Genomic DNA, 17,312 nt, shown 5'->3' with positions numbered 1-17,312 from the left:
TGAACTCAAATGTCTAAAAATCTAAAAACTAAATGGTAATACAAGAGCAGAACATCATGTGTCAGATCTTGGAGTGTCTTCCAGTAGACAGCTCTTTAAAATGCAGATCCATTTTGCTGTCCTTTTCTCTCCTTTAAAAGTGCTTCCGATGTAGCTTGGCTAAATAAGGGCAGAAAATTTAAAGGCTAGAAAAAGTTAAATGTAAAACTCAGGTTCTAATCACAATTGACCATTTACTAGAATGTCTACAATGGTCCTACAAGGTGGTACAATGATCCAATTCCTAAGAGCATCTTGGCATATTTAACCCTGCCCGATAATCCAATAACAAGGTTACACTGTGACCTGGCTAGCTCTGAACTTTTCTATGCCAGCCTTATTAAACAACAAACCTCTTCCTTAGCCTCCTGAGTGCTGGGATTCTAAGCTATAGTATTTTTGTAGAAAAGTATCTATTTGAATTTAGGCAAATGTCTGTAATCTCAACACTTGGGAGGAAGAGTCAAACCATGGCTACAAAGTTTGAAACTAGCCTTAGCTACACGAAGCTCACTGTCTCCAAGAAAACAAAAGTGAAAAAAAAAGGTGTGTGTGTGTGTGTGTGTGTGTGTGTGTGTGAGATTAGCTGTAGGCAGGCAAATCTATGAGCTCAAGACCAGACTAGTCTATACAGTAAGAATCAGGGCAGCCGGGTTGGGGATTTAGCTCAGTGATAGAGCGCTTGCCTAGGAAGCGCAAGGCCCCTGGGTTCAGTCCCCAGCTCCGAAAAAAAAGAACCCCCCCCCAAAAAAAAGAATCAGGGCAGACAAGATTACATTGCAAGACCTTGTATCAAACAACAACCAAAAATAAACAAGCAAACATAAATAAATTCGGGAACTTATAATAAAAACTTATATGCAATGTTTGACTCTACCTATGACATCATTCTAGAAATTTTCTATAAATGCAACATCCATCCCACTTCATCCCCACATTGGCTAGCAGAGTCTCACATTATGACATGCCCCTCTGTGAACTACTCTGAAATATGGCTAAAAAAGAGATCAATCAAGATGTTTACAGCAGGGGTTGGGGATTTAGCTCAGTGGTAGAGGCCCTGGGTCCTCAGCTCCGGAAAAAAGAAAAAAAAAAAAAAGAAAGAAAGAAAAAGAAAAAGATGTTTACAGCAGGAATATTAACCTGCTGCTTTGGCTGTCTCCAGAGGAAAAGGAAGGTTTGCAGTTTTTAGAGAAACTATGAATTTATTTAGAAATACATGACCAATAAAGAGAACCCAAAAAGTGTTTTGTGGGACTGGAGAGATGGCTCAGTGGTTAAAAACCAATGCTTCTCTTAATGAAGACCCGAGTTTGTCAGGTGACTCACGACTGCATGTAACTCCAACTCCAAGGGGATCTGATGTCCCTGGTCTTTACAGCCAGAACAAATATACATACCCACATGCAGAAAAACACACAGAAATAAAAGTGCTTTGTGCCCGTACTGTTCATGTTACTGTAAGCAATCTGAGCAAGGGTTTGAGCTGGAGGACAGGACTGAGAATACCCCAACTCACATCATCACCAAATTCTATGCTCTACATCAGCCCAATAGACAGATATTATTTTCTAATTATGTACACATGTTCTTGTCTGTATGTGGATATGCACTCAGGAATACAGGAGAGCGATCCTTTCGGTTCATAAAGCATGATGATTGGGTGTTCATGCCGTTGCGGGACATGTGCAGCCCACTAAACCTTGTTATGACGGGCACATTACCCGTCTGATGTGGGAAAAAAGGAATCCAGGAGAGCAATGGATCCCCTGGAGATGTTGTTATAGGCAGTTGTGAACCACCCTACATGAATGAAGCACCAAGCTCCAGTTTTCTGCAAGAGAAGTATGTGCTCTAACTGAAATATCTCTCCAGACCCATTAAACGATTCTTTTTTTTTTCAAAGATTTATTATTATATATAAGTACTCTGTAGCTGTCTTCAGACACACCAGAGGAAGGCATCAGATCTCATTATAGATGGTTGTGAGCTACCATGTGGTTGCAGGGATTTGAACTCAGGACCTCTAGAAGAACAGTCAGTGCTCTTAACCACTGAGCCATCTCTCCAGCCCCCATTAAACCATTCTTAACACAAAAGACCTTAATCCCTTCTATAAATAAATGCTTTAGTTTTTGCTGCTTCACTAATTCCAAATGACCTCATAAAAAAATTTCATGAAGTCTCTTACTTCTCACACAAGTATTTCCTTTCCTCCTTCTCACTCTTCCTTCCCCATTTCTTTTTTTCTTTTTTTTTTCTCCTTTTTTTTTCTTTTTTTTTTTTCGGAGCTGGGGACCGAACCCAGGGCCTTGTGCTTGCTAGGCAAGCGCTCTACCACTGAGCTAAATCCCCAACCCCCCTTCCCCATTTCTTTTGAGGGTGCTGGAGATGAAATTCTCCAGGACCCTCCACAAGTTAGGAAAATACTCTACAGCTAAGCATACCTTACCTCTAGACCATGCTAAATAAGTTTTAACAGTTCTTTAGAAGTGACCATTTTATTTATTTATTTATTTATTTATTTATTATATATAAGTACACTGTAGCTGTCTTCAGATACACCAGAAGAGGGCATTGGATCTCTTTACAGATGGTTGTAAGCCACCATGTGGTTGCTGGGAATTGAACTCATGACCTCTGGAAGAGCAGTCGGGTGCTCTTAACCACTGAGCCATCTCTCCAGCCCAGAAGTGACCATTTTAAATTCATAAAAGACCAGTTCCTAAAGTCATAGATCTACTCAGGGCGCATACTTGGTGGTACATGCCTATAATCCTATCACTCGGGCAAGATTTTGACCTTGATGCTGAACTGACTGACAGTAAAACTCATTAAAATACCAACTCAAAAGGTTGGGGAGATGGCTAGGTTAAGTATGGAAATCTGAGTTTAATCCCTAGCACTTCTGTTAAAAAAGTTTGGTGTGAGGCTGGAGAGATGGTTCACTGGTTAATGGCACTGGGTATTCTTCCAAAGGACTTGGATTCAATTCTCAGCACCATGACTTGGCAGCTGACAACTGTTCACACCTCCAGTTCTAGAGGTCAGGTTTATGAGTTAGGACTGAGGAAGCCTAGAAGCTAACATAAACCTTGGAATGCTAATAGGCACCAGTCATATATTAATCAAACAGCCACCAGTCCCTTTGCAAAAGACAAGGAGATAAGACGATACCTTTAAGCAAAATGAACTATCTTCAAGCTGGCTTCAGTCTAAATACCACACTTAGGGAAAAGGAAATTTCTTGAGGAACTAAAACAGATTCTGGAGTTCAACTCAGGTCCGCATGCTTGAGGTTTCCCTGTGTGAGAGACCTGACATTCTCACAGAGAAATTACATGTAAGCAAAAAACACCAATGCACATTAAAAAACAAACAAACACACAAAAACCCCTCAAAACCTTGGTATGGCCAAGAGTGGTGGTGCATGCCTTTAATCCCAGCACTCAGGAGGAAAAGCAGGTGGGTTTCTGTGAATTTGAGGACAACCTGGTCTACTTAAGAGAGTTCTAGGAGAACCAGAACTATATTACATAAAGAGACACAGTCTCAAAAAAAGTAGTCGGGGGGTCTTGGGATAGTAGTACACACCTGTTTTTTTTTTTTAGTTTTTTTTTTTCTTTTTTTTTTTTCAGAGCTGGGGACCAAACCCAGGGCCTTGTGCTTGCTAGGCAAGCGCTCTACCACTGAGCTAAATCCCCAACCCCAGTAGTACACACCTGTAATCCCCACCTCAAAACTAAATTAAAACAAAATTTTTATGGATGTTCTGCCTGCACGTATGTCCATGTATATACACCATGTATGCAATGCTGTCGAAAGTCAAAGACAGTATGAGATCCCCTGGGATTGGGGTTGAAAACAGTTGTTGGGTCACCCTGTAAGTTGCTGGGGAAATAAAGTCAGGTCCTCTAGAACAATCATGTCTCTAGGCCCCAAAATAAATCTCAAAACTAAAAAAAAAAAAATTTTTGCTAAGCAAAGTAAAAAGGAAATAGGAAGTTTGGCGTCTCAAGCCTTTGATCTCAGCATTCCAATCTCTGTGAGTTGGAAGCCAACCTGGTCTACATATCAAGTTCCAGGACAGGCAGTGGCATATGCCTTGAATTCCAACACTCTAGAAACAAAATTTGAGTTCAAGGCCACCAAGGGCTACACAGAAAAACCCTGCTTCAAATAACTAAAACCAAAAATAAAAATTACTGAGCCTGCTGGAACGTACTTTTAATCCTAGCAGAGACAGGAGAATCTGAGTTGAGGGCCAACCAGGGCTATAGTGAGACGATGTCTCAAACATAAATACATAAAATATTTAAAAAACTAGGGGTTGGGGATTTAGCTCAGTGGTAGAGTGCTTGCTTAGCATGCGCAAGGCCCTGAGTTCGGTCCCCAGCTCCGAAAAAGAAAAAGAAAAAAGAAAAAAACTAATCAATACCAGCTTGGGCGGTGATCCAATATGTAGAATGCTTGCCTACTAGGTACAAAGCCCTGGATTTGATCCCAATCATGACATAACCCCAGTGTGGTGGGAAGCAGAGAGAAAACGATGAAAACTTAGCTATACATCAAGTTTGAGACCAAACTGAGCTACATTAAAAATCTCAAGAGAAAGGCTGTTATGTAAAAAGGAAATAGTCCATCCATGTACATAATACAAAAAATTTCACCACACCGTCCCACTCCAAACTCTTTTTTTTTTAAAGATTTATTTATTTTATGTGTATGAGTACACTGTAGCTGTTTTCAGCTGCATCGGATCCCATTACAGATGGTTGTGAGCCACCATGTGGTTGCTGGGAATTGAACTCAGGACCTCTGGAAGAACAGTTAGTGCGCTTAACCACTGAGCCATCTCTCCAGCCCCCACCCCAAACTCTTTCACAGATAAAATGTCTGACCTGCCACCTTGAATTCTTACACAAATAAATGTATCAATGCATCCAAGGGATTGGGAGAAGAGCTCTCCATTAAGTGCCAGGAACAGAAAATGGATGTGTGGTGGTTTGAATATGCTTGGCCCAGGGAGTGGCACTATTAGGAGGTGTAGCCTTGTTGGAGGATGTGTGTCACTTTGGGGGTGAGCTTTGGGACCCTCCTCCTAGCTGCCTGGAAAGCCATCTTCTCTAGAAGGCCAACAGGCATCCACATTAATAAAAATAGAAATAGAACCTGGGTGTGTGACACTGTATACCTTTAAAACTGGTATTCAAGAGGCAGAGGTAGGTGGGGTTGGGGATTTAGCTCAGTGATAGAGCGCTTGCCTAGCAAGCCCAAGGACCTGGGTTCAGTCCCCAGCTCCGAAAAAAAAGAAAAAAAGAGGCAGAGGTAGGTGAGCTCTGTGAACTTACGACCAACCTGGGTCTATATAATGAGTTCTAGGCAAAACAAAATTATATAGTGAAACCCTCGCTAAAAATAAGATGAAACAAAAAATTAAACTAAAAATTTTTGGAAAATACAATTTGTTTTTAGTTTGCCCACGCGCATGCGCGCGCGCGCGCGCACGCACACACACACACACACACACACACACACACACACCCACCCACCCACCCACCCACCCACCCACCCACCCCATATTGGGTAGCTTAAAACTAGCTGTTAACTCCAGTCCAGGGAATTCAATGCCCTCTTCTAGTCTTCAAAGGCTTCAAAGTACATACATGGTACATAATATATATTTAAATAAAACATCCACATACATAAAAGTAAATAAATAAAGCTAATATATAAAAATTAAGAGACTGGAGAGGCGGGCTGGAGAGATGGCTCAGTGGTTAAGAGCACTGACTGCTCTTCCAGAGGTCCTGAGTTCAATTCCCAGCAACCACATGGTGGCTCACAACCATCTGTAATGCTCATATAAAAATAAATAAATAAATCTTTAAAAAAAAAAGAGACTGGAGAGGCACCTTAAGGGTTAAGAACATCGGATACTCTTCCAGAGAGGACCTAGGCTCTGTCTCTTGCACCTACAAGGTAGCTCACAACCATCTTAATTTCAGTTCCAAGAAACCCAAAACCGATTTTGGGCCTCCACTGGCCCTACACAGACAGATGGTTAGGACATACAAGCTGACAAAAGCCCATTTAAAAATAAATGAGGGGTTGGGGATTTAGCTCAGTGGTAGAGCGCTTGCCTAGGAAGCGCAAAGTCCTGGGTTCGGTCCCCAGCTCCGAAAAAAAAAAAAGAACCAAAAAAAAAAAATAATAATAATAATAATAATAAAAATAAAAATAACTCTTTGTTCTCTTCTCTTCCCTGCTCTTCCTCTCTTCCCTGTCCTTTCTCTCTACCCCCACCCCTTCCCTCCACGTGCTCATGGCCGGCCTTTCCTCTCCTCTCCTCTTCTTCTCTCATTAAACCTCTCCACGTGGAAAAAAATAAAAAAATAAAAAAAAAATAAAAAAATAAAAATAAAAAAAATAAAAGAATGAATAAGTATATTGTCATTTCAGTTTAGTACATCCAAGAGATACAGTCCTTAAAGTGAGACTTCAATCCTATCATTTTTTGAGACCTGATATCTCAAGGTAACAGTTTCTCCTAAAACTTTCCAGGGGCTGGGAATCCAGTTTAATTGGTAGAATGCTGTCCAATATGCATGAGGCCTTCAGTTCAACTGCCAGCAGTATCTAAATCTATCATGATGGCACACTGCTGTAATTTTACCACTCAGTGGGAAGAGTTCAAGATCATGGGCTGGAGAGATGGCTCAGTGGTTAAGAGCACTGACTGCTCTTCCAGAGGACCTGAGTTCAATTCCCAGCAACCACATGGTGGCTCACAACCATCTGTAATGGGATCTGATGCCCTCTTCTGGTGTGTCTGAAGACAGCTACAGTGTACTCATATATATAAATAAATAAATCTTAAAAAAAAAAAAAAGAGTTCAAGATCATAATTGGCTATGTAGCCAAGTGCTACCAGCATGGACTATACCAGACACAAACAAAAAAAGCAAACAGGGGTTGGGGATTTAGCTCAGTGGTAGAGCGCTTGCCTAGAAAGCGCAAGGCCCTGGGTTCAGTCCTCAGCTCCGAAAAAGAAAGAAAGAAAGAAAGAAAGAAAGAAAGAAAGAAAGAAAGAAAGAGAGAGAAAGAGAGAGAGAGAGAGAGAGAGAGAGAGAGAGAGAGAGAAAGAAGCAAGCAAGCAAACAATGAAATAAGATTCAATATAGTAATAGGTTGAGAACCACCTGTTGTGCATTAAAACTTAAAAGTATCTGAGTGGCCCCTCAAAAAAAAAAAAAAAACAAAAAAAACTTAAAAGTAGTTGGTTAAGTACATATTATTTTTGTAACTTAAAAACATAACATTACTCTCAATAGCAATTGCTACTTTGCAGCACTGATAAATCAACATCCAAAAGAAAAAAAATTCTTACATCTAATTCAAAAAACAGGTCTCTTTCTTTACTTGCAATTTCATAATCTGCTCGAAGGGCCAAGTCGTGGATTTTGGTACATTCTCCTAAATCCATGCGCTGTGGGGAAACAAAAGTTACACATTAGCACCAGCCCATTTTAGAAAGCATGTAATTAATATGATTTAGCATTTCAACTTTCACTGAAATAAGCAATATAGTTTTATAGATAGTAAATGAAGAAATGGACCAAGTGTAATGGCATATGCTGATAATCTCGACAGTCTGGAGGCTGAGTGGCAGCAGGATAGCAAGTTCAAGTCCAACCTGGTCTATGTAAGACCCTGTCTCCAGTGGAAGAAATGGTGACAAGCACATTTGCACGTTTCTGTAACTGGAGCACTTGGTAAGGAAGGAAAGGTAGGAGGGTCAGGAGTGCAAATTATCTTTGGATTCATAATAAGTTCAAGGTCACCAAGGGCAACATGAGACTATATTTTTTCTTTTTTTTTTTTTTTTTTTTTTCCGGAGCTGGGGACCGAACCCAGGGCCTTGCGCTTCCTAGGCAAGCGCTCTACCACTGAGCTAAATCCCCAACCCCTAACATGAGACTATATTACACAAAGAACTGAGAGATAACCTAGAAATGTGTTTTCTTTTTTTTTTCTTTTTCTTTTTTTCGGAGCTGGGGACTGAACCCAGGGCCTTGTGCTTGCTAGGCAAGTACTCTACCACTGAGCTAAATCCCCAACCCTTCTTTTTTTTTTTTTTCAGAGCTGGGGACCGAACCCAGGGCTCTACCACTGAGCTAAATCCCCAACCCCGAAATGTGTTTTCTTATTTCGTTTTTTAGAACTATTTAGCCAGGCAGTGGTGGTCTATGCCTTTAACCCTAGCAGTCTGGAAGCAGGTTGATCTCTTGAGTTCCAGACCAGTCCGGACACAGGGAACTCCAGGATAGTTATATAGTGACTCTGTCTCAAATTTTCAAAACAACAAAAGAAATGTATTCGCTTTTGCCAATTTAACTTTAATTTTTTTAATTTTCCCAAGCATCCAGTTAAGAGGAAGAAAGGGGTTGGACATTTAGCTCAGTAGTAGAGCGCTTGCAACCACAAGGCCCTAGGATCGGTCCTCAGGCGGGGGGGGGGGGATAAGGGCTTGGTAAGGGCAAGAATACAATATTACTTAGCAGCTTTCTAGGCAATCCTCAAAATCCTCACTAGTCAGGAGAGGTAGTGAACAACTTTAATCCCAGCACTTAAGAGATCAAGGCAGTTGGATTCTGTGAGGAAGCAGCTGGTCTACATGGAGACCCTGTTTCCAGAGAGGGAGGGGAGTACACAAAGAAATCAGGTTTGGGGGTATGGAGAGATGACTCAGTGGTTAAGAGCACTGACTGCTCTTCCAGAGGTCCTGTGTTCAATTCCCAGCAACCACATGGTGGCTCACAACCACCTGTAATGGGATTCAATGCCCTCTTCTGGTATGTCTGAAGACAGTGACAGTGTATTCATAAATAAAATAATGTAAAAAAATAAAAGAAAGGTTTTAGCAATTGTAGCCTGGTCTACAAAATGAGTTCCAGGACAGCCAGGACTATACAGAGACTATACACTGTCTCAAAAGACTATGTCTCCTTTTCACCAAGATGGCGCCCAAAACGAAGAAGGAAGCGCCTGCCCCTCCCAAAGCCGAAGCCAAAGTGAAGGCCTCAAAAGCTAAGAAGGCAGTGCTGAAAGGCGTGCGTCTACAGCCACAAAAAGAGACAAGAAGATAAGACCTACTATCCCCTTGCTTCTGCAAGAGTGCATGAACACACACATGCGTAAGCACCACTACACAAATTTTAATCCATGATTCACCAGGAAATGTTTTCTTTGGCACACATACTTTCTTTCTTTCTTTTTTTTTTTTTGGTTCTTTTTTTCGGAGCTGGGGACCGAACCCAGGGCCTTGCGCTTCCTAGGCAAGCGCTCTACCACTGAGCTAAATCCCCAACCACACATACTTTCATATGATCAGTACATTCCTCAAAATAGCTGTGAAAGTCTTAAACTGGACCAAAACACTTTTTCACTCTAAGTGGCTGAAATATGGCGGCTGACTCTCTTCACTGCTTAATCTTAAATTTAACTTAATTTCAAATGAAAGCACACTTTTCGGGGTTGGGGATTTAGCTCAGTGGTAGAGCGCTTGTCTAGGAAGCGCAAGGCCCTGGGTTTGGTCCCCAGCTCCGAAAAAAAAGAACCAAAAAAAAAAAAAGAAAAAAAAAAAAGGCACACTTCTCAAAATTTATCTGTGTTATTCAGATTCTACAATTAATGTTTAATAGATTTCTTGAAAGAGTTACAAAAGTATGTAATCAATGTGATCTCCACTTGATTTTTATTTTATATTAGGAGCTGATAAGATGACTCAGCAGGAAAAGCCACCCGACAATCTGAATGCAACCCCCAGATCCAATAAGAGGGACAGAATCATTCCTCCAAGTTATCCTGACACCTACATGAACACCTTGGCACCTACACAGATAAGACACCCAACAAATACACACTCAATATAAGTAATAAACAAATAAATAAGGTGAGAACAAGCACGGGTTAAAAAGGTAGCCCTGAAATTAAAGCACTTGGTGCTCTTTCAGAACCTGGGTTCAGTGTCCAGCACCGTATCATATCAGAACTACTCAAAACCACCTATAATTCCAATTCCAGAGGATCTGATGCATTCTGGCCTCTGTGGGCACCTCCAGCCAAAATTATATGTAAATTATTAAATATACTAGTATAAGGTCTAATATATATTCAACTTGAAATTAAACAAGATTAGCCAAATTTTCAAAACAACCTGCTTTATGGATTTCTCATTAGTGAAATGTCTCATAACCCAAAAACTCTACCAACAACCTATAACCTGAAAAGCAGCAGACTTACATAGCAGGAAAATGGAACTCTATGTCCAAACATTCACTCCCCCCACATCTCCCACTCCATTTGTCCCATGAGACCCTCAAAATCATATAAAGAGTATGAGTGTATGAAATAATCAAACTACTATTTTTTAAGAGATAAAAGATGGGCAATGGGGCTGGGGATTTAGCTCAGTGGTAGAGCGCTTACCTAGGAAGCGCAAGGCCCTGGGTTCGGTCCCCAGCTCCGAAAAAAAAGAACCAAAAAAAAAAAAAAAAAAAAAAAGATGGGCATTATCCCTTCTATAATTGTTTACATTTTATGTGTATGAACATTCTGCTTGAATGTATGTCTGTGTACCATGTACATGCCTGGGTGCAGTTAAGACAGTTGTGAGCTGCTATTTGAGTCCTAGGGTCCTCTGAAAGGACAACCAGTGCTCTTAACCATGAAAGCATCTCTTCAGCCCTGTAACTCTTTATACACAGTATAAAGCGGGTGTTTTGTAATTCTAATCCTAACACTCATATTTTCAAACATTACATTATTTAAGGCTTAATTTCATTATTTTTAAATTATGCATATGTATATACCTGTGTCTGGGTATATGCACATGAATGTAGTTACCTAGAGTACAGAAGTATTAGATCCCCTAGAACTGGAGTTACAGACATTTTGTAAGCCACCACATGGGTCTTCCGTAACAGCAGGAAGTGTTGTTACCCACTGAGCTACCTCTCTAGCCCTTATGTAATTTTTTAAGACAAAATTTCCCTCTTGGGATGTATGTATATGTGTGTGTGTGTGTGTGTGTGTGTGTGTGTGTGTGTATTTAACATCTACTGGACCACTCCTTCTAAGTAATCGAATCATAAAGCTCTGGAATGCACCTACCGTCCCAGCAAGGATGTCGTGGGGGCAGCAGTCCAGAAGGTGACTCTTGCAGACACGGTCATCTGTAAACTTGACCCTCTGTCTGGTTTCATCTCCTGAAATTCATTTATGGTTTTAAATAAAGTATTATCTCATTCACTACACAAGGCTATCTGGCAAAATTAATATATTTGGATGATTTGCAGACTAGTGTTTCTGTATTCTTCCCATCATATACACTAAGAAACTGATCTAAAGATATTTACAACTGGAATAAAATACAAATAGTTTCTAAGCTAAATATTTTATGAAGAAGCCACATCTAACTCCACCATTAATTCACGGAGTCAGAAGTAGGAGGGAGCACCAGAAGGCATCTGCCCAAATTTACATGTGGGCAATGACACTTCAGACCCATGTAACTTGTGCCACGAATCCACCACCGGTCATTACAGCTGCTAGTCACCACCAGCCACAGCTATTCAATAATCTAATCTTTCTGTTAGAGTCAAATTAATAGGCAGTATTTTACCAACGAACTACAAAAGGAAGAATGCTTTCAAGTTCTATCACTGACTTAAATATCACTGGACCTTTTCTTCTTCCCATTTCATCCCCACCCTTAAAAAAGGAAAGTTGGCACCTGGGAGTCACTTTTAACAAGACAATACCAAAGAAAGCAAAAAGGAATCTGGTTAGTCAATACACACTGTGAACTCCAACACATACTGTACCCATCTGCAATCTTCAAGAACTCAGCTGCAGAATTTTATGCCCGCTGTTGAAAAGTTTTAAAGGAAAAGTTTTCTTGCCCACACCTGCAGTAAGGAAGTCAGGGGGAATGATACATAAAAGTAAAGGCAAAGTGGTATGTGACAAATTTTAAGGCTATCTGTGTATAGGACACAGTGCTGTGTAATAGTCAAGGAGGAATATATTTCAGGATTTGCAAGCATCCAGGATTAATGTAGTGTCTTTTTACTGAAAATGTTTTCTTGCTAAACTACACTTTTAAAGTTACTTGTGGGGGAAAAAAGCAAACACTTTTTTGTTATAACAGCTTAGAAATTGGTTGTGACTCACGGCTCGATGAACATGAGGCTTTTCTGCAACTCCCTTGCAGATTGATGTAGGCAGGCAAAGATACACTGAACCTTTATAAATAAAATAGAGGGGCCACAATTGTTCAGTTTGTATGAAATAAAAATATGGGAAGCAATTCAAAAGCAACTCAACATACAAAGAAAGCTAAAAGCACTTATTGACCTATGAAATGGTGCAAAGAATCTGCACAGCCCTGTGAAATGTGCCAGTGTGAAATTACAACTTCATTACTTTAGTAAAAATGAAAACACAAACCACAGCAGGGATCTAGCTTTACTAGGATGCAACTGCTTTTTCCTGAGACACCACCATGATCTTGCACACCTCCTAACAGAACCAACTACCTAACGAATGCCAAGAGGTGACTAAACCGAGGCTAGTCTGTGAGGCAGGGGAATGAAGGGTGGGAAGACTAGAAAAGTACACCGAGGGAACCCACGTTAGAAATGCTCATTTGTGGCTCCCCTTGTAGTAACCGTATGGAGCAAGCTCGCCCGGGTTTTCGAAACCCGTCCAGCTCCTTCGGGGAATCGCCTCTCCTCCGAGGAGTATCAGAGAAATTCCGCCACCCGGCAGCCAGCACCCCGGAGCCCACGCAGGTTCCAGCCCTTCGCCGACGCTCCAGTATGCCCGGCGGCGCCGAACCGCGGTGCGGACCAAGAGGAATTCGCATGACAGAAAACGAAAAGGGGACAAAGTCCCCACCGTCGGATCGGACTCTCAGGAAGGAGGCAGCCCAGACCAGTAGAACACGACGGCCGCGGCAGGCCAAGCAGATCAGACAAAGGCAAAGGCCCCGAGCCTGGGGTCCGCAAGCAGGGGAGGGAAATGGCGCCCCGCGCAGGCGCACGCTGTCACGGCCCTCACCTCAGGCTTCCAGGCAGCCTCGCCTTACTCCCACCCCGCCCAGAGCCTGGACCGCTGCTCAGACTCACCGTCCCGAGCCGTGCCCATGAGCTGGTCCAACAGGGCCCGCATCTGCGCCTGGGCGGACATGGTGGCCAGTGGGGAGGGCCGGCTAGCTCTTCACAACTCAACAGCAGAAGCGGCAAACACCGACGACGAAAGACGATCTTATCCGCCTGAACCCCGCACCGCACTTTCCCGCCGCGCGGAATGCTGGGAGGAAGTTCGTAGACGTTGATGCAAGGCCTGTTGGGAAATGTAGTTTGTAACGCCAAGAGCTGCTGAGTGGAGCGGTCACAAATTGTCCTAAAGACTAGATCAACTCAGCCTGATTTGGTCAGGCGTCGTGGTGCATGCCTGAAATCCCAGAAGCTTGGGAGGCTGAGGCAGGATCGTGCTTGAGAGATCAGGGCCAGAGACCTGGATGTCAGGCTACCCTGTGGAAGTGTGGTCATTGTGAGACTAAAATCCTTCCTCCTTTTAAAAGGAAGGGTTGGAGAGAAAGATCAGTGGTTAAGAGCACCGATTGCTCTTCTAGAGGTCCTGAGTTCAGTTCCCAGCAACCACATGGTGGCTCACAACCACCTGCAATGGGATCTGATGCCCTCCTCTGGTGTGTCTGAAGACAGCTATAATAAATAAAATAAATGTCTTAAAAAAAAAAAGACTAGATCAAAACTACAACACTGATTTTTACCTTGATTCTTTTTTTTTTTTCTTTTTCTTTTTTTCGGAGCTGGGGACCGAACCCAGGGCCTTGCGTTTGCTAGGCAAGCGCTCTACCACTGAGCTAAATCCCCAACCCCCACCTTGATTCTAATGAAACTTTAGTCAAATACAAACAAAACTGGGCCACCACGGCAAGAGCACTGGGGAGGCAGAGGCAAGCACATCTCCGAGTTGGGGCCAGCCTAATCTACAGAGCAAGCTCCAGGATAGTCAGGGTTACACAGGGAAACCTTGTCTTCAAAAAACAAAAAACAAACTAATGATATATTAATTTCTAGGTTAAGTCTCCTTTCTCGTTATAGTCTGGAGTTTGTGTAATATAGTCTCATGTTTGTATAATATAGTCTCATGTTGCCCATGCTCACCTTGAACTTACTATGAATCCAAAGATGACTTGCATTTCTTTTTTTTTAAGTATTTATTTATTATATATGCATCATACAGTTTTCTGCCTGCATGTATGCCTGCAGGCCAGAAGAGGGCATCAGATCTCATTACAAATGGTTATGAGCCATATAGTTGCTGGGAATTGAACTCAGGATCTCTGGAAGAGAAGACAGTGCTCTCAACCACTGAGCCTGAGCCGTCTCTCCACTCCTGACCCTCCTACCTTTCCTTCCTTACCAAGTGCTCCAGTTACAGAAACGTGCAAATGTGCTTGTCACCATTTCTTCCACTGGAGACGGGGTCTTACATAGGCCAGGTTGGACTTGAACTTACTATCCTGCTGCCGCTCAGCCTCCACACTGTCGAGATTATCAGCATACGCCATTACACTTGGTCCATTTCTTCATTTAGTATCTATAAAACTATATTGCTTTTTTCAGTGAAAGTTGAAATGCTAAATCATATTAATTACATGCTTTCTAAAATGGGCAGGTGCTAATGTATAACTTTTGTTTCCCCACAGCGCATGGATTTAGGAGAATGTACCAAAATCCACAACTTGGCCCTTCGAGCAGATTATGAAATTGCAAGTAAAGAAAGAGACCTGTTTTTTTTAATTAGATGTAAGATTCTTTTGGATGTTGACTTATCAGTGCTGCAAAGTAGCAATTGCTATTGAGAGTAATGTTATGTTTTTAGGTTACAAAGCAAAATAATGAAATATGCACTTTTTAATGTATATTTAAAACTGGGCAGGGGTGGTTCATGTCCGAAATCTGGGGAAGTAGGTGTTGCATCTATAAAGTTCAAGGCAAGGGATTTCTTTTCCTGCTGGGAGGAAAAGATCACACTGTGATGGTAGACTTTCGTGACAAAGCTGCTTGCTCTATATAAATTGTAAAATGTCCTACCATGAGACTAGACAGTTTTGAGGATCTAGCCCATGTGTTTATTAAATAGTTCTCCTTTCTCTCTGAACGCTTCTGTGCTCTCCATGTTGGTCGGAGTTCGCACTTCACACAGAATCATAATAGTACAATATCATTTTCTAATATACTACATGGAACTGGAGTTAGAAATGTTTGGCTGGGGATTTAGCTCAGTGGTAGAGCGCTTACCTAGGAAGCGCAAGGCCCTGGGTTCGGTCCCCAGCTCCGAAAAAAAAAAAATGTTTGGGATCTGCCATGTAGGTGTTTGGAACCAAACCAAATCAAGAACAGTACGTGTTCTTAACCTCCAAGCTATTTCTCTAATCTACAACTAACTTTCTTTTTAAAGAGTTTCCTTAGCCATGGGATCTCCAACTGCATGCCAGAGTAACGGAGAGACTTTGACAGCCCAGGTCATCATAGCAGTTGCCACTCAGCTCTCCTATATGTTTTTCCACTGGAGTTAGGAGCCGTCTGTCCTTCTGCTGTCCTGTGGTATTCACAACAAACTTTCCTTCTGCAGTGTACACTTGCGCGGTTCTTGGAAGAGTCTGAGGAGACAGCCTGTCAGCCTCTGCTCATTAAGCTAAGGACCATGTGACCAGTGTGGCGGCCATTATGTGATTTGGTCTGCATTATTTGTTGGAAAAATGCCACAAGAAGATCACACTGGGATTTGAAGTTTCTGGCTAATACTTAGCCGGGTAGCCTTTTGTGGCCTGCAGATCTTTAAGGCCAGATTGATCTACAAAGAGAAACAGCATTTTTGGAAAAGTGAAATACCTTTGTAACCTAACATGCAATTGGTTCAATAAAGACTTTTGAAATTTAAAAAAAAAAAGTTTCCTTGGCCCCACCCACTCGCTATTGAGGGCTGACACACATAGCTTTATTATGGCATTGATATGTTTTCTCCTTTTTTTTTTTAAAGGTTTATTTATTTTATGAGTACACTGTCGCTGTCTTCAGATACACCAGAAGAGGGCATCAGATCCCATTACAGATGGTTGTGAGCCACCATGTGGTTGCTGGGAATTGAACTCAAGACCTCTGTAAGAGCAGTCAGTGCTCTTAACCACTGAGCCATCTCTTCAGCCCTGTTTTCTCCTTCTTGTCTCCGGTGAATTTTTTTTTTTTTTCTCCATTGAACTGGCCATTGTGCTCTGGTCCATCAATACAGATGTCTCAGTCTAATTTTTTTTTTTTCCTTTTTCTTTTTTCTTTTTTTCGGGGCTGGGGACCGAACCCAGGGCCTTGAGCTTCCTAGGCAAGCGCTCTACCACTGAGCTAAATCCCCAACCCCGCGATTGTTGTTTTAAAATCTCAGTTGCTTTATTTTGCTCGTGGAGGCGTGGGAATCCCGATTCCCAGGTGAAAGCCTGCTAGCTCATGGAGGCAGAGAAAACACCAAGCTGACCTTCCCTCACAGCCAATGCCCCAGAAACAGTGCCCCCACCTCCTTTTCAAACCACACTCCTCAAACTGAATAACGCCTCCCTTCTACTTCCTGTGTATGCACATCTGTCTGTCTTCCTGATTCCCTTTTACTCTCCATGGTTACTTCCTAAAAGAATAATCATACATTCGCTTCCTGCCAACTGGTTGCTTGCCCCTCCTCTTGACCTACGGTTGACTTTATTTGATCCTATTTAAAGTATTCAAGCTAAAAGCTCTTGGATTAAAGGTGTGTGCTAAGCCACACCACAACTAAAAACAGGTTTTCCCAGTAAATGACAGAATCATGGGGTTCACAGCACGATCAAAGTGTTTCTAGTTGTGGTGTGGTTCAGCCCTTAATTAAACACTTTAGACACAGGCGAAGACAGAAGAAGCCACAGAAAGAGAAGGAGTCGGAAGATTAGAACAAACTGCCAAAGTGTTAGTATGAGGCCAAGCACAGCAATTGGCCAAACACAGCAATTCAGGAGAGTCCAAGAGAAGACAGATTGAATTAGTTATTCCAGAGAGACATTGGAGCCAGAACAGCTGGGCTGAACCAGCCATCCAGAGCTCAGAAAAAGCCAGGAAGTGATGAATTTCTTCAGCAGTAAGTCTCAGAGGCTA

The 17,312-nt window shown here is 42.0% G+C and overlaps 1 protein-coding gene, 1 long non-coding RNA gene, 1 other non-coding gene and 1 pseudogene across 10 annotated transcripts in view; 3 read left to right on the top strand and 1 right to left on the bottom strand.

Annotated features, from left to right (window-relative positions):
* Nucleotides 1-13,400, bottom strand: part of Luc7l (LUC7-like) — a 33,750-nt gene extending 20,350 nt beyond the window's left edge. For 2 of the 7 annotated variants that reach the window (NM_001399674.1, NM_001399675.1), the window contains exons 1-3: nucleotides 13,233-13,400; nucleotides 11,215-11,309; nucleotides 7,430-7,528 (exon numbers count right to left, since the gene is read on the bottom strand). In NM_001399674.1, the coding sequence (NP_001386603.1) occupies nucleotides 7,430-7,528; nucleotides 11,215-11,309; nucleotides 13,233-13,293 (255 nt within the window). In that variant the 5' untranslated portion in view covers nucleotides 13,294-13,400. The other 5 variants (XM_017597369.3, XM_039086289.2, XM_039086288.2 and 2 more) reach the window with 5 other exon arrangements.
* LOC120095468 (small nucleolar RNA U13) lies at nucleotides 1,672-1,773 on the top strand. The gene has a single exon (XR_005490932.1). It is a non-coding gene; the product is annotated as a small nucleolar RNA U13 (small nucleolar RNA).
* Nucleotides 13,287-16,089, top strand: LOC108352066 (uncharacterized). 2 transcript variants are annotated; one of them, XR_005490068.2, is made up of 3 exons: nucleotides 13,287-13,426; nucleotides 14,843-14,942; nucleotides 15,598-16,089. It is a non-coding gene; the product is annotated as an uncharacterized LOC108352066 (long non-coding RNA). The 2 variants fall into 2 exon arrangements; XR_001840124.3 differs by lacking the exon at nucleotides 13,287-13,426 and adding an exon at nucleotides 13,519-13,659.
* On the top strand, nucleotides 15,593-15,698 carry LOC120095416 (small nucleolar RNA SNORA44; annotated as a pseudogene).
* Nucleotides 16,090-17,312: the final 1,223 nt, after the last annotated feature.

The sequence above is a fragment of the Rattus norvegicus genome, chromosome 10 (genome assembly GCF_036323735.1).
Source record: "Rattus norvegicus strain BN/NHsdMcwi chromosome 10, GRCr8, whole genome shotgun sequence".
Classification (NCBI taxonomy): domain Eukaryota; kingdom Metazoa; phylum Chordata; class Mammalia; order Rodentia; family Muridae; genus Rattus; species Rattus norvegicus.
The sequence above is the reverse complement of the archived record's forward strand: the minus strand, read 5'-3'. Positions and strand labels throughout refer to the sequence as shown.